Source organism: Triticum aestivum, chromosome 7B (assembly GCF_018294505.1).
Source record: "Triticum aestivum cultivar Chinese Spring chromosome 7B, IWGSC CS RefSeq v2.1, whole genome shotgun sequence".
NCBI classification, from domain to species: domain Eukaryota; kingdom Viridiplantae; phylum Streptophyta; class Magnoliopsida; order Poales; family Poaceae; genus Triticum; species Triticum aestivum.
The window spans coordinates 586,418,469-586,433,672 of record NC_057813.1 but is presented as its reverse complement, the minus strand read 5'-3'; the positions used below and the strand labels follow the sequence as shown (position 1 = coordinate 586,433,672).

General features: G+C 49.4%; 1 protein-coding gene across 1 annotated transcript; it reads left to right on the top strand.

Moving 5' to 3' along the window:
• Positions 1–12,757: 12,757 nt before the first annotated feature.
• Positions 12,758–14,670, top strand: LOC123161229 (inositol polyphosphate multikinase IPK2). Its single transcript, XM_044579078.1, has 2 exons — positions 12,758–13,725; positions 14,408–14,670. The coding sequence occupies exon 1, from the start codon at positions 12,818–12,820 to the stop codon at positions 13,679–13,681; it is 864 nt and encodes a 287-aa protein (XP_044435013.1). The 5' UTR covers positions 12,758–12,817; the 3' UTR covers positions 13,682–13,725; positions 14,408–14,670.
• The last annotated feature ends 534 nt before the right edge of the window (positions 14,671–15,204 follow it).

Genomic DNA, 15,204 nt, shown 5'->3' with positions numbered 1-15,204 from the left:
GGGTTTTATCCCCTTTGTGCCTGGAGTCCGGGAGGTCGCCTTGCGGCACCTCCAGGACCACCTCCTCCTGGCTTATCCCCTTCTGGGACTCCACCTCGGCATCGTCCGTAGGGTGAGGGGAGGTAGCCGTCGGGAGTGAAAGACTATTCACATCCGACGAATCTAGGGAGCCGCTCGACGAAGCGTCGAGCCGAGCCTTGGGCGGACTGCATAATTATATTTGGCATCAGAAGGTACTGTGCGATAAAGGAACACCATGAGTTATTCTGGTATCCGGATACTTACGATGTTGTCAGGGGCTTGGCCCTGGATGGCCACTCCTCTCCGCCGTCTTCGGCGTCGGTGGCGTAGTCCGGAAGAAGGGTCTTCCCCTTCTTGGACCCTCCGGCCTCCCCAGTTGGGGCGGCCTTCCTTTTCTTTCCTCCCCCCGTTGGAGGGGGAGAGGCTTCTTCTTCCTCCTCCTCGTCTTCAGAGGAGGAGTGCGCTTTGGGGTTGTCGGGCGATGAGTCCGGCACCACCAGGCGCCGGGAACACTTTCGAGTTCCCGTGGCCTTCTTCTTGGCCTTCTTCTCCAGCACCACGTGAGGTGCCGGGACCAGAAGCTTCGTCAAGCGTGCATCAGCTGGGCCTTCGTGCAAAGGAGCCGGACAATCAATCTGTCCGGGCGTCTTCTTCCAGTCCTGTCAAAGGAGCGGGAGCTTAGATCCCGCATAGAGTCAAACTATGGAAAACAAGTGTCCTGTAAAGGGTAAAACAAAGCTTATTGTGCTGGCTTGGCGCTTCACGCAGAATCCGCGATCCTCGGTGATGGGAGGGGGCACCTCGGAGCTCTTGAATAGCACCTTCCAGGCGTCTTCGTGCATTGTGTCGAAGAGCCTGGACAAAGTTTGGTGCTGGGCCGGGTCGAACTCCCACAAGTTGAAAGCCCGTCGTTGACACGGGAGGATCCGGTGGAAGAGCATGACCTGGAATACGTTGACAAGTTTAACCTTCTTGTCCACCAGGTTTTGGACGCAGGTTTGGAGTCCGGTCACCTCTTCCGGGTTACCCCACGACAGGCTCGTCTCTTTACAGGAGGTGAGCCATGTGGGGATGCCAGATTGGAATTAGGGGGCCGCTGCCCATTCAGGATCACGCGGCTCGGTGATGTAGAACCACCCCAATTGCCACCCTTTGATGGTTTCCACAAAGGAGCCCTCGAGCCATGTGACGTTGGGCATCTTGCCCACCTTGGCACCTCCGCACTCCGCTTGCCGGCCGCCCACTACCTTCGGCTTGACATTGAAGGTCTTTAGCCATAAGCCTAAGTGGGGCTTGATGCGGAGGAAGACCTCGCACATGACGATGAACGCCGAGATGTTGAGGATGAAGTTCGGGGCCAGATCGTGGAAATCCAGGCCGTAGTAGAACATGAGCCCCCGGACAAATGGGTGGAGTGGGAAGCCCAGTCCGCGGAGGAAATGAGGGAGGAACACCACCCTCTCATGGGGCCTGGGGGTGGGGATGAGTTGCCCCTCATCTGGGAGCCGGTGCGCAATGTCATTGGACAAGTATCTGACCTTCCTCAACTTTTTGATGTGCCTCTCCGTAACGGAGGAGGCCATCCACCTGCCTCCCGCTCTGGACATGGCTGGAGAAGGTTGAGGTGGGAAGTGCGGACTTGGGCGCTGGAGCTCGAGTGCGCGGAAATGGATAAGCAAAGGAGGAAGAAGGCGTAGATGGAAAGGGTGGATCCTTATCCCCTTATATGGGCGGCCGAAACTATGTGCCCCCGCCAGCCTGGTAAAACTCGCTTATCTCCCAAGCACCGTGATTAATGGCACGGTTGGGTTACCCACGCCCATATTGATGAGAATCCCGGAATAAGGGGACACGATCTCTGCTTTGACAAGACGTGCCAAGGAAACCCCCTCGCTAAACGCACTGAGGTGGGACAGTAAAATGACTCGAATAAAGACTTGGCCATGGCATGATGTCATGCTACGGAATACGTCAGCAGATTAGATTTGTACAAATATTATTCTCTCTACGGTGGTATGTGGAACTTATTTTGCAGAGTCGGACACTATCCTTGTGTTCAACATCTTCTATGAAGTATTCGGAGGAGGAAGCCGCCTTGCAATGCCAAAGACAATTTGCGCGCCGGACTCATCATCATTGAAGCCTGGTTCAGGGGCTACTAAGGGAGTCCCAGATTAGGGGGTGTCTGGATGACCAGACTATGACCTTTGGCCGGACTCCTGGACTATGAAGATACAAGATTAAAGACTTCGTCCTGTGTCCGGATGGGACCTTCCTTGGTGTGGAAGGCAAGCTTGGCGATACGGATATGTAGATCTCCTCCCATTGTAACCGACTCTGTGTAACCCTATCCCTCTCCAGTGTCTATATAAACCAGAGGGTTTTAGTCCGTAGGACGAACAACAATCATACCATAGGCTAGCTTCTAGGGTTTAGTCTCTCTGATCTCGTGGTAGATCTACTCTTGTACTACCCATATCATCAATATTAATCAAGCAGGAGTAGGGTTTTACCTCCATCAAGAGGGCCCGAACCTAGGTAAAAACATCGTGTCCCTTGTCTCCTGTTACCATCCGCCTAGACGCACAGTTCGCCACCCCCTACCCGAGATCCGCCGGTTTTGACACCGACAGTAAAACTACTACCGCAGAAGTTTTATGCCATCTTCAGATCAAAAGGTGCTATGGTTGAAGAACTACGAAGAACATGAAGAACAGCCGAAACCCTAATGCAATCTGGAGCGTTGGAGGAGGAGCACTTATAGATGTAGGTCAGACTACGGTGGAGCGCCGGAGTTTCTCTGGTCCGAATCAGGTTGATGCAGCGGCCAAGGACGAGGAGGGCAGTGTGCTTCGCAGCGGCGGCGGAGCTCGAGCGGGAGGAGAGTCGTGAGAGGAGGAAGATAAAGGAAAGAGGGGAGAAGGAGAAAGAGGCCGCCCGTGACTATTTATAAGGAAAGGCTAATAAATGGGCGCGAAAAATGAGGATGACAAAACATGGTTATCCAGCCGCCCAGGTGCCTCGATTCTTGGGACGGTTATTAAGATAAAGATTCATTGAGACATATTGGATATTGTGCGAATTAATGACAGGTGACATCATGGCGGGTTAACGCAATTCCAGGAGATGGCGTCATGGCGGGTTATGAATTTCTCGCACAAATAAGGAAGGGAAGATTTTTCTAAGTGTTGAAGATTGACGTGAACCAGTTCAAATCAACCTGGGGCCTAATGTTGGGGATATAACTATTAGGTATGACGCACCCAGGAGGGGCCGGGTTATACCTATGGCGATTCATCATATGAAGCCCACGAGGATATTGAAGATGCCGGTTCAAGATAAGGGCCCAAGGCCCAGGGGCGACTTAAGGCCCGTAGAAATAAACCGCCTTATGTATAAGACTTGTATTATAAGGCATGTATAGAGACTCACCGAGCCGAACACGTTGTCTATGAGCCGGTCGGGACTCCGAGAGCCGTTGGGCATCAACCTGTGTATATAAAGGGACGACCCGGCGACGGTTCAGGGCAAGAGACAACAGATCGAAAGCTAGGTTAAGCAGATTCGCTCCCTGGTAATTGAGACATAAGCAATACCACCTCAAACTGGATTAGGCCTTTACCTTCACCACAAGGGGCCGAACTAGTATAAACTCCAATGTCCTTTGTCCCGTTTAACCCCTTTAAACTACCTAGTTGCGATGGCTCCACAACTAAGTCCTTTTGCTAGGACATCTGCCGTGACTATTCCACGACACTCGGCCCCCTTCGCATGGAGACGTGTTGAGAAGCGGGGGCTGCCCCATAACTAATGCCGAGGGGAGGCCAATGATTTCGTTCCAGGGGAGAGCATGTCCGCGCCTCGCATTGGAGGCCCGGACGCCTTGATGCACGTCACCCCGGGGCTGAAGGCCATAGTCATCGTGCCGACGGAGGGCATCGCTGCCACATTGGGCACCACCATTGTTTCGATATAGCTGTTCAAGGGCATATCACTGTGTCATGCCGGGAGGCGCCGCCGCCGTGCTTCACTCACCGGCCGGTACGCTTGAGCAACGCACATCACGCCACCAAGCGCACTATTGCTTCGTAGTCCAGTAGCACATGCACAACCGCATCCCCTAGCTGCCAAACACCACACATTCGCACCGAGCAAATTTCTTAGGATGCATTTGGTTCACATATCTCTTTTAGGGCATTTTGCATACTTGTACCGGTTGGGCTCGTTTGAGCTAATGTAGGCTAAAAAGCAACAACTGCATGTAGTTTGGTTGCCTGCATTAGGCTCCATGCATGAGGGGAGCAATTTCTACCATGATGTTTGGTTGCATGCGTCGCTGTTATTAGACAAACAACACGTTGTTTGGTTGCAAACGGCATAAGGTGTAATCACCACTTCTCACTAGTGGTGACCTTACCACATACACACAACATCGTCTTGTCCTAGCTAGGAAACAAATGGAAGTTTATTCTAGCTAGTAGCAAATGGCAGTACAAATTATTAGGAGCCAATATGGTTGAATAGAAGAAAGTTCAACGATCCTAACTAGGTGGAAGTCCATCCTCTTCCCCTTCCTCTTCTTCATCGTCTTCTTTTGCTGATTTGCTTCTTCTTCTTCTTCTTCTCTTGTGTTTCTGCCTCTTCTTCTTCTTCTTCAAATCCTTATTTGACCTCTGTTATCCCACATTGAGTGAGCCTACTCCAGCCTTTTGTTCTTCCACGCTTCATTGTCAAATGCCTCCACGCCATGGCCGAAGCTGATCACGTCATCAGGCATCACATCTTCCTCCTCCGGCACAAGTTCATCACAACCCCATTGTAGGATCCAGTTGTGAATGATGTGACATGTAAGAGCAAGCTTAACCTGGGTAGGGTAAGGGTGGAATGGCTTCTGATCCAGAATCTTATACATATTCTTCAAAGCTCCAAATGCCCCTTCAAACATTACTCTAAGACTGGAGTGTCTGAGATTGAATAGTTCCTGAGAAGTCCTAGGATAGTTTCCTACCTAAGAACTCGTGCATATGGTACCTGGTTTTTCTGAAGGGTGGAAGAACACTAGGCCGACATGCAGAGCCAGCATCTCCTAAGTAGAACTTGCCATCTGGTATGTTGGTGCCATCAGGTCTACACATGCTGTCACTTCGAATATTAGCATCATGTGCTGATCCTTCCCAGCTAGCCAGAACATATGTGAACTTCATATCAAAGTCAATAGCTACAAGTACATTGTGGCTTGTGTAGTGCTGCTCCCTTTATGTGTTGCAGATTGAGACCTTGACACTCTGGCAGTGACATGAGTATCATCTATTGCCCCAATGTGATCTTGAAATGGCATTACAAGATGGTGTTATGGCTATAGCAGAACATCAAGAGCATATCAAGGCATGATCTACATACTGTCAGTGCTCACCTTGAAGTATGGATACCATCTTGGGCTAGTGCGAATCTTGGTAGGAGTCCGGCCGGTTGGTGACACGATCATCTCTCCCCCGAGTTCCCCAACAACATACATCACTTGCTTGAAGTACCTGGAGATGGTCTCCATTGATCTCCTGAAGGTGCTGTGTATAACATTGAACCTCTGGTTATGACCAACAACATGGAGGAACATGGCTACTTGCTCTTCCACAGAGTTGTGGATGCTATCTTCTAGCATCCCCCTTCTTCTGAACGTCTGCACAAGCCTTGAGAAAGGTGCTCTTTTCATTCTAAGCATCCACGGAGCTTCTATGTCATTGCAGTTCTAGATGTAGTTCAGATTCGCTATCCTTTCTTGATCCTGAATTAACATCGGATCATATCGGATGAGAGGTATTTCATTCCGATGAACATATCTATTATGGACCAACAAGATCCAGGCCTGAACCACAGCTATCAGCGCTGCTGCTTGAACTACAAGCTTTTCATCGGTTCATCCACAACCTAAGTGACATCCATGATTCGGCCAGCAATGGCGCAATCAACCCTAAATGGTCCTATCGAACGATCTAACAGAGGAGGGGGCGGGAGAGTTTACCAGCTTTGGGGTCACGTGCGGGGGGGGGGGGAGGCATGGCTGAGACGAGGATGCCCGGACGAAGTCAAAGATGAAGAAGAGAAGCAGTTGCCGCTGCCGGGGAGTGCTGCCGCCACCGCCGCAACTGCAGATCTGAGTCGTCGCCGCCGTCGGTGCCAAGAACATAGGATGGCTTATCCTAGAGCGAAGGGTGAGCGAGTAAATGTGAGGGGGGGAGGGGGTAGGGTATATTTCGTGCCATCCCACCTCCGCCGATTACCCTCTCCCGCCATCTCTGACCGAATCCCCCTTGCACCGCGCCTTACGCCAGGACCATCTTTTGCACCCTAGTCAGCACGGCTGGCTGAAAACGACTGATTCGAGTATTTCCAACGAGTCAGACTCTGAGATGCTTTAAGTTTCGCGCAAATGTGAGCTAGGCCTACTTGCACACAACCATATGACACATTTTCATCCCGCCCGAGACTGGTTCGACTCTATGCAGTCTACCAAACACATCATTAGCGGACGCCTTTTTTTGAAATGCAACACTATGATTCCATACATTAACCAGGTCTAGCCAGACTACTGGTCCGTCGAACATACATCATCTGGGAGGGCTTCAAGCCATATCTCCCGAGCAGCAGGGCGCTTTGCTCCAAAGGCAGCAACAACATGAGCTAAGGCATTACAGTCCCTTGGGGCAAAAGAGAAAGAAATTTGGCTAAAGTTCAAGCGGGCAAACTCGCGTATATCTCTGAAAATGATGCCTTCGGCCGCCAGGTCTGATTCCCTGGTAGTTAGTGCCTTCACCAGTTCTTTACTGTCCAGCTCGACTTGGACACATGTCATGCCCCAAGCGGACGCCGTCTCAATGGCCGCATCACATGCTTCTGCTTCTGCTTGCAGTGCTGACGCCACATGTTTCAGATGGCCAGCTCCAGAACCCCTTACGTCCCCTGCATGGTCTCTGATTACGAAGCCCCCAGTACCATGTGCCGCATGGTAGGCGCCGTCGCAGTTAATTTTCAGGATATCCCCCTCGGGCCTCGTCCACTCCTGTGGTGGCTGTGCTCCTTGTGTACTTTGAGGCTGTCGGCAGAGTTGCAGCTAGTCAGAGGCCCAATGGCTGATCTCTGCAGGTAGACTATCCAGGGGAATATGCTTGTCGCCTGCATTAACTTTGTTCCGCCATGTCCACCACCTCCACAGTAGGCATGCAACAAGCAGTTTTTTATCTTCAGGTAGACGAATCGTTTCATGCATCACCTCCATGGCTCCCCTACATGCGGTAAGCCGCTCCCTTAGGTGCTCCAGTTGCAACTCTCGCCACACCATCCTGACCTGTTTGCATTGCAGAAACAAGTGCGCCCCGTCCTCATCAAGCCTCTTGCATCAAACGCATAGGGTTTCACACTCGACTCCTCTCTGTTTTATACTACTCTTCAAAGGGAGACTGTTGTGTGCAAACCGCCATAAGAAATGTTGAATTTTTGGCTGGCAAGGCAACGACCAAATCTCTTTCCATTTCCATCCATGGTGGACAGGTTCAAGGCCCCCGGTCTTTGTAAGTCACGCTCTTGCACATACAGCTTGTATGCTGACTTCACCGAAAACTGGCCCTTGTTATCATGGAACCATGCATAGAAATCCTCAAAATCCTCCCTGATAGGTGTTGCTAAGATAGTTGTGGCTTCTTCATCTTGGAAAATATCTCTTACCAGCACCTCGTCCCAAGTATGCGTGTCCGGATCAAGAAGCTCGCTAACTTTGGTCAGAAGGCAATTACCCCGAGGGGTTGCAGGTATCCTTTGCCCTTCCCGATTCAGCCATGGATTTGCCCAGATGTTTATCGAGCTGCCATCCCCCACTCGATAGATCAAGCCATCCTTAAGCAGCGCCACCCCCTTCAAAATACTTCTCCAGGTGTATGAGATCCCCGGGTGTGCCGTTGCCTTCAGAATACTAGTGTTTGGGAAATATCTAGCTTTTAGAACTCTGGCACAAAGAGACTCCGGGGCTGTTAGCATCCGCCAGGCCTGGCATGCCAACATAGCTAGGTTGAAGCCATAGATATCTCGGAAACCCATCCCCCCATCCTTCTTTGGTTTTGTCAGGAGTTCCCAGCTTAGCCAATGCATAGTACTGGTTTTCTCTTGCTTTGCCCACCAGAAGCGGCAAATCATGGATCCAATCTCCTCACAGAGTTTTTGTCAAGTCAAAGCAGGACATTGCAAAGGTCGGTATCGCTTGTGCACAAGCTTTAATCAAGACATTTTCCCCATTTTGGACAATAACCTCTCTTGCCAACCTTGGATCTTTTGCCAAATTCTGTCTTTCAGGTATTCAAAAACTTGTTTTCAAGCTTGGCCCACATATACTGGGTGGACTAGATATCTCTCGGACCTGGCTTCAGCCCAGATATGCAAACGCCTTGGTTCTATGACATGGCTTAAAACATACTAGTAGAACGCCCGTGCGTTGCTACGGGCTATAATGCATACATAAATGAATCAACAAATGATTAAGGTCACCTCTAAGGTCGAAGCTTATTTCTCCCTCATACATTATGGCGTGTTTGAGGCTCCTCGAAATTCAACCATCTAGACAGTCGGAGATCCCCCAATCCAGATCATATGTGGGGAGAAATGTGATTGTCCGGACTATGGGCCATGCTATATATCTCCAATACGCAGGCCGAACACAAAAACCTATCCCATGACACACCCTTCTCCTTTTTCTGTCGGACCCTATCTTTCCCGCACGGCTTCCGGCTGCAGCGGGATATTTCTCGCTAGCTGGAGCCCTTTCTTTTAGAAACGGGTGACGCCCACCTCACATTTGTTGTGTGTTGCCCGTGCATTGCTAAAGGGGCATATATATTCTAGTATTCAACATTAATTTTGTCTAATATATATTTTTTAGGGACAACTACATTTGAGCCCTTAGTTGTGTCACACCTGTTTGATTTGCCCCAAAATTCAAAAAACCCTCGTTTCTGTCCAGCTCGTTCCATCCTCTTATACTTTTGCCCTTTCACCGTTTGACCGACACTTTGAAAATTTCATAACGAATTCATACTAACTCCAACAAATACAAATAAGATATCAAAATGTTCAGAACAACATCACCTATATGTGCATGTCATTTGCATTCATGAAAAAAGTGTTCAAAAGCCCCCATCTTAGTTTGACCTCATATGATCTCAGCATGAATAGTAAAATTTAGAAAATGATAAAAAATAAAAAAATCTGAATTTTTGTGTGGCAAACATTGACTAATAATTAAATAAACTAAATTCCTGACTTTGCAACAGGCTTCTACTGAAAATCTTACAAAGAATTGAGTGTTTGGGAGTTGTTCTAGGTACCTTGTGCTTGATTGAGGGTAGTGGTTGGTCGGCGGATGCAACAGCCTTTGGCCATCCATGTGTTGTCAGTTGTAGTTCGTAGATATGTCATGTGTACCCTGTGCCTCATCCGTTAATCGTCAAAGATGAGAAGCTCGATTCCTTTATGAACCCCGTACAACTACTTGTATTACCTGATGCACATGCAGACAATAGCTCCTAGTTAGCACTGAATAAAATTGTTTGCATCAGGGATTCACCAAGTAGTTTGTTTCCCGGCGAGCGACACACAAGTACACCAGGTAGATGGATTATAGAGGTTAAAAGTGCATCGATGTGTTCTTGGGAAAGGGAAAAGAAGAGGGCTGCTATACCTTGGCAAGTGGGAGGCGAGATGATCCATACCGGCGAGGCGCACCATGTTCTTGAGTCCGAATAGGTACGGCGGTTTGGCTCCGTCGTGGAGGCGGGTTGGACACGCCAGTGTAGGAGTCCTTGATGGCCTAGAGCTCCATCTCCCACGACGTCTCGGTACGATCGCTAGCGTCACCGCCGCTGGTGGGACGGCGTCGTGGGCGGAGTATGTAAGTGCGGCGGCAACCGGTGTTTGGCTAGGGAGATTTTGATCCCGTTCAATCGCTAGGTAGGACGTGCGCATGGATTGCTGGCAGAACATTGCATCAGGGGCCTTGAATAGGATGGCCGACCGTGGAGGAAAAATTGGATGACAGATCATAGGGTGTTGATTTTTCTGTGTACGTTAATCTGGCCGGCCTTTGGGGTAATTTAAGTTTGTTTAAGAGGAAGCGCTAGGAATCTGATTCCTTGTACGATGGATTTCATGTCGATACGTGTGATGGGCTTGTAAACGTGGCTTGGGCATTAGTATGTTCCTTAATCAGGGGCACAGTTACAAATGTTGACGCATCCAACATTTTAGGAAACTGATCCCTAATTTCTAGTAGGATATAATAAATCCTATAAATCACGTTTTATTTCCAGTAACAAATCGCTCCTCGGTTGTTTCAATGGAAGCATTATCTCTGGTAACAAATCGCTCCCCGGTTGTTTCAATGGAAGCATTATTTCTGGTAACAAATCGCTCCCCGGTTGTTTCAAAGGAAGCATTTTTCATGGATAGAAATCAGGAAGCATCAAATAGGTTCTCAAATACGTATTGAAAATATGCAAATGCCACTAATAATATTACCATAAGTTGTTAACAAATTCCATGTGGCGATCCTTCCATGTGGCATTTAGTTGCTTCATTGCCCTTTCATTGATGCTTTGATATGAAAAACACAAAATGACACATGCTTCCTTACATGTTTAATAAAGCTTCATGGCTCACCATTTGATGCTTCGGAACAAAAATGGTAACCGAAACTCTGTTCAATGGTGTAGAAGCATCTCGATTTGGTGGAAGTTGCATCATACATTACAGAAGCATTTTTCTTATGTGTAGGAAGAAAAATAGAGCAATGTTGGATACACCATTGATAGGTAAATGAATTGCAGGTAGAAAGTATACCAATAATTTTACATGTACATTTTGACCGAAGAAAATTATGCTTCCAAAAGAGTGGAAATTTGTTTCCAACAACAATCACTTGTACTTCCAATGTGAACAAAATCTGAATCACGTGTGGCTACTACACATATGGTATCCTTCAACCCGGCCAAATGCAAGACCGCTGGAGCACGGCCGACGTAGCACGCATGAGAGCATCGCTACCACGCAGCCACATTGAAAAGGGACCTCATGAGTCTATAGCATGCAGCCCCAATTACATGCTTCAACGAGCAGAGCACGACCGTACCACTTCAAGCAGCAACTACAAAATGTCTGACGAGGAGTAGCAGAGGAAACGAAGGTCTGCACACCGGCGAAATTACAGTGCCACACCGGCCAGATTGGGGATGCAGCGCGACGAACGGATCACAAGGAGCGTTGTGGGGGCATGAAGCACACATGCACATGCTTAGCCATCAAGGCGACATGGTGTGTGCGTTCTTGCCGGAGGACTTGCTGGTCGAACGTAGATGCGGTGGTGCGATAAGAGCGAGGTTGAAGCGAGGAGGATCCAGATGGCAGGTGTGGCAGAGAGGGTGGCGAGGTAGTTGATTAGGGTTTGATGGTGGATGTGAGGATGATTCGGAGGGGTTATATAGTACAGCCAGGCGTTGTTGGATGCATGGCTCCAAAACGATTGGTGAGATGCTAGTCTGACGAAAGCCATGTATCAGACGTCTCACATGAATAGTTTTCCTTTATATTTATAGCCTTACCATACCTGGATTGATTTATTACCATATAATTACCATATTCGAAATTTCCTGAGTTATGACCTTACCATACCTGGATTGATTTATTACTATAATAACCATATTTGAGATTTCTGAGTTTATAGCCTTACCATACGTGGATTAATTGTGATTGATTACCATAAATACATTGGGTGTTGCCGGTTAGACGAGAAAAGAGGAAAACCGGTGAGAGGGTGGTGGTGGGAGGTGGGACGAAGAAAAACCAGACGAAAAAAAGTCAGACGAAAATAAACCATGAAGACTATTCACCAACTCAGATTTCCTTCTCTTTCGCTGAACTCGGGAAATCCTTCCTGCATGTGACGCACGGCCTTAACTGCCATGCAATCTCCACGATTATCTTCCCTACATACACATGATTGTTTCCTTCTGATTTGTTAACAGATTGGCTAGCACCATTATATGTCGGGAGCAAGAAAATCGCCCGAGATATCGCTCCGTTTTATTGAATTGATTGTGTCTGGTTACCTTAAGTTAATTGATTGCGCTTGGAAAGAATTGATTGTCATGCATGATTGCATTTGGAAAGAATTGATTGTCATGCATGAATCGGGGACGTAAGGTGGGACGAAAAACCTGAAAGCGAGACTATCAACTATTTCATTAGGAAATAGAGATCAAGATCCGTGTTCCATAACAGGGCGATATATTGATACCGTAACAAGGTTGGGGCCGGGGCACGGCCATCCTGTCTTGCCATCGAGATTTACGTGCACATGGTCACACAGTGACCTATCGTGATACAAACGACACGCACACGTGCACCATGATTCGCCTCTCTTTCCAACTTGAATCTGCAGCGAGGCAGGAGGACGAAGAGAGCTGCACATGTCGACGGCGATGCAGGATCCGGTTCTGCATGTCGACGCAGCCGATGCGCCAGGATTCATTGCGGAGGTCGGCACCGCACCCGCCGTGCAACACTACAACGAATAAGTCAACTCGCAGCGTAGAGACATAGAAATAGAGACAAAACAAATCGCACAACACGGAGATTTCCGGCTCCCTTTGCCTCTTCGAGAAAAAGATTTCCAGCGGCGACACCCTTTATATCCCCCGTGGCGGTCCTCCTCCCCCTCCCCAACCAACCCACCCGCCGCCCGCCCCGCATCGTCGCCATCATGTCCGATCTCCGCGCCCCAGAGCACCAGGTCGCCGGCCACCGCGCGGCTCCCAACAAGCTCGGGCCGCTCGTCGACGGCGCCGGCCTCTTCTACAAGCCGCTGCAGGCCCTCGACCGGGGGGAGCAGGAGCTCGCCTTCTACACGGCCTTCTCCGCCCACCCCGACGTGCCGCCCCGCATCCGGGACACCTTCTTCCCGCGCTTCCACGGCACCCGCCTCCTCCCCACCGCCGCCTCCCCCGGCGAGTCCCACCCGCACCTCGTCCTCGACGACCTCCTCGACGGCCTCGCCGCGCCCTCCGTCACCGACATCAAGATCGGCGCCTGCACGTGGCCCCCCCGCGCGCCGGAGCCCTACGTCACCAAGTGCCTCGCCAAGGACCGCGGCTCCACCAGCGTCCTCCTAGGATTCCGTGTCTCGGGGGTCATGGTCTCCGACGCCAGCGGCGCCGTCTGGCGGCCGGACAGGTCGGAGCTCAAGGGGACGGACATCCCCGGCGTCCGCCGCATGCTCCGCCGCTACGTGTCGTCGGCCGGCGGCGACGGCGGGGGCGAGGACTGCGCGCTCGCGGCGGCCGTGTACGGGGGCGAGGGCGGGGTCCTGGCGCAGCTGCGCGAGCTCAAGGCGTGGTTCGAGGTGCAGACGCTGTTCCACTTCTACTCGGCGTCGGTGCTGCTGAGCTACGACGCCAACGCGGTGACCGCGCCCGGCGGCGCGCCGAGGGTGAAGCTGGTGGACTTCGCGCATGTGGTGGAGAGCGAGGGGGTGATCGACCACAACTTCTTGGGCGGCCTCTGCTCCCTCATCAAGTTCATAGACGACATTGTCTCTTCTGAGAAGGCGCCTCCGGTTCAGGTCTGAGGAGATCCTGGCACTCTACTTTGGGAGCTGATACAGTACAAAAGGTAAAATCTAAGGCCGTTGTTTATTGTTCTTTTCGCTTTGTCAGATCTGCTATTGGTACTAGATACTGAGTCAGTAGTCAAAAGAATGTAACTAGAGTGACAAAATTGCTCATGGTCCTTAGTACATTGTCTTCTCTGACGAGGGAAGGAAATTGTGAAAGAATTGATTCTGCTGTCATGGTGGTCTCGAAATCGGTGGTATTGCACAAACCTCAAAAGAGGATAATCGAATAGAATATTGTCACTTGAACAATGTTAGGATTAAGGATGCCACGAAGACTTTGCAACCAAAGAATTGGTTCTGCATCTAGAGAAGCTAGAGAAAGGAAGCGGAATTGGCTTGGACATGAACACTTTTTTCCCCCAATACAATGTGATGTATTATTGATATCAAGTTGATACCGGTTACATCTAGCCTTTACAACATCACACTGTCACGAACATTGGATCCTCAAACCAAAGAGCTCAAGAAGTTGATTGCCCTTTTGCTACACTGCTCTGTTATTTTGCCACCACCCACGAGAGTATAGAATATGTTCTGATATTGGTTGGTGGGTTCTTCATCCTACTAGCCTTAAAGCACAAATCCGCATAGGAGTATCAGTATGCCCTTATTATGCGAGTATGAAACTGCCGAAATGATTCTGTTTTTAATCTAACGGAAGTTCCAAAATGTTTGCAGGTAATATATCGAGTCACTAGTTGGATTGTTCCATGGTCCTTCAGCTTGCGGAGGGTACTGAAGTGCACGGCTTTGGGAGATGGTCGCCTAGGCTATGTTCAACCATTTTGGATGGGGGTTCATTAATAAGATTGTAGAAACATGAGTATTTGTTTTCGGTTGGCTTTTTTGGCCCCTGTTTACTTGCATTGGATGTTGAAAATGTCGAGGTGATATAATGACTGTATGCAGAGGCCTGAGGTTTTTCTCTCCCTTTGGAAAAAGACAACAGCGGCATGGAGGAAGCACATAGTCAATTTATTGATACTTTGATAGGGGGAAAGAGAGAGAAAAGATATGTTACCAAACTACCAATGCGATCAACGGCAACAAAAGCATCACAGCACCTTTCTGAATCTAACCATTGCAAACGGGAAGTTTATCCGATGTGGATTATCAATAACCGTGGGAAGACAGCATCCTGGTTGAGCAATATGAGTGGTTTTTTGAAAGACAAGCAATATGAGTGGCGGGTAGTAAACAAAACGATTGTAAAGAGAGCAACGCTGACTGTGCTTGTACCACAAAGCAACGGAAATGATTCCTGTCACATCCCGGGGGCCATGTAAACGGGACATATCTTTTGCACACTTGCGCACTAGTACCACCAACTGCGGCAGATTCAGCTCGGGGCCATGAGAGCATATGCGCGCTGCCGACCTGTCGTACTCAAGTTATTGACACGAATTCGAGAATTGTGAAGTATCCGATGTATACGCCTCCAATTGAGAAAAGTGCACATTTGGTCCTCAAGCTTC

Excerpts from the sequence above, each read along its gene's own strand:
- LOC123161229 (XM_044579078.1), top strand. The coding sequence starts at position 12,818 with ATGTCCGATCTCCGCGCCCCAGAGCACCAGGTCGCCGGCCACCGCGCG.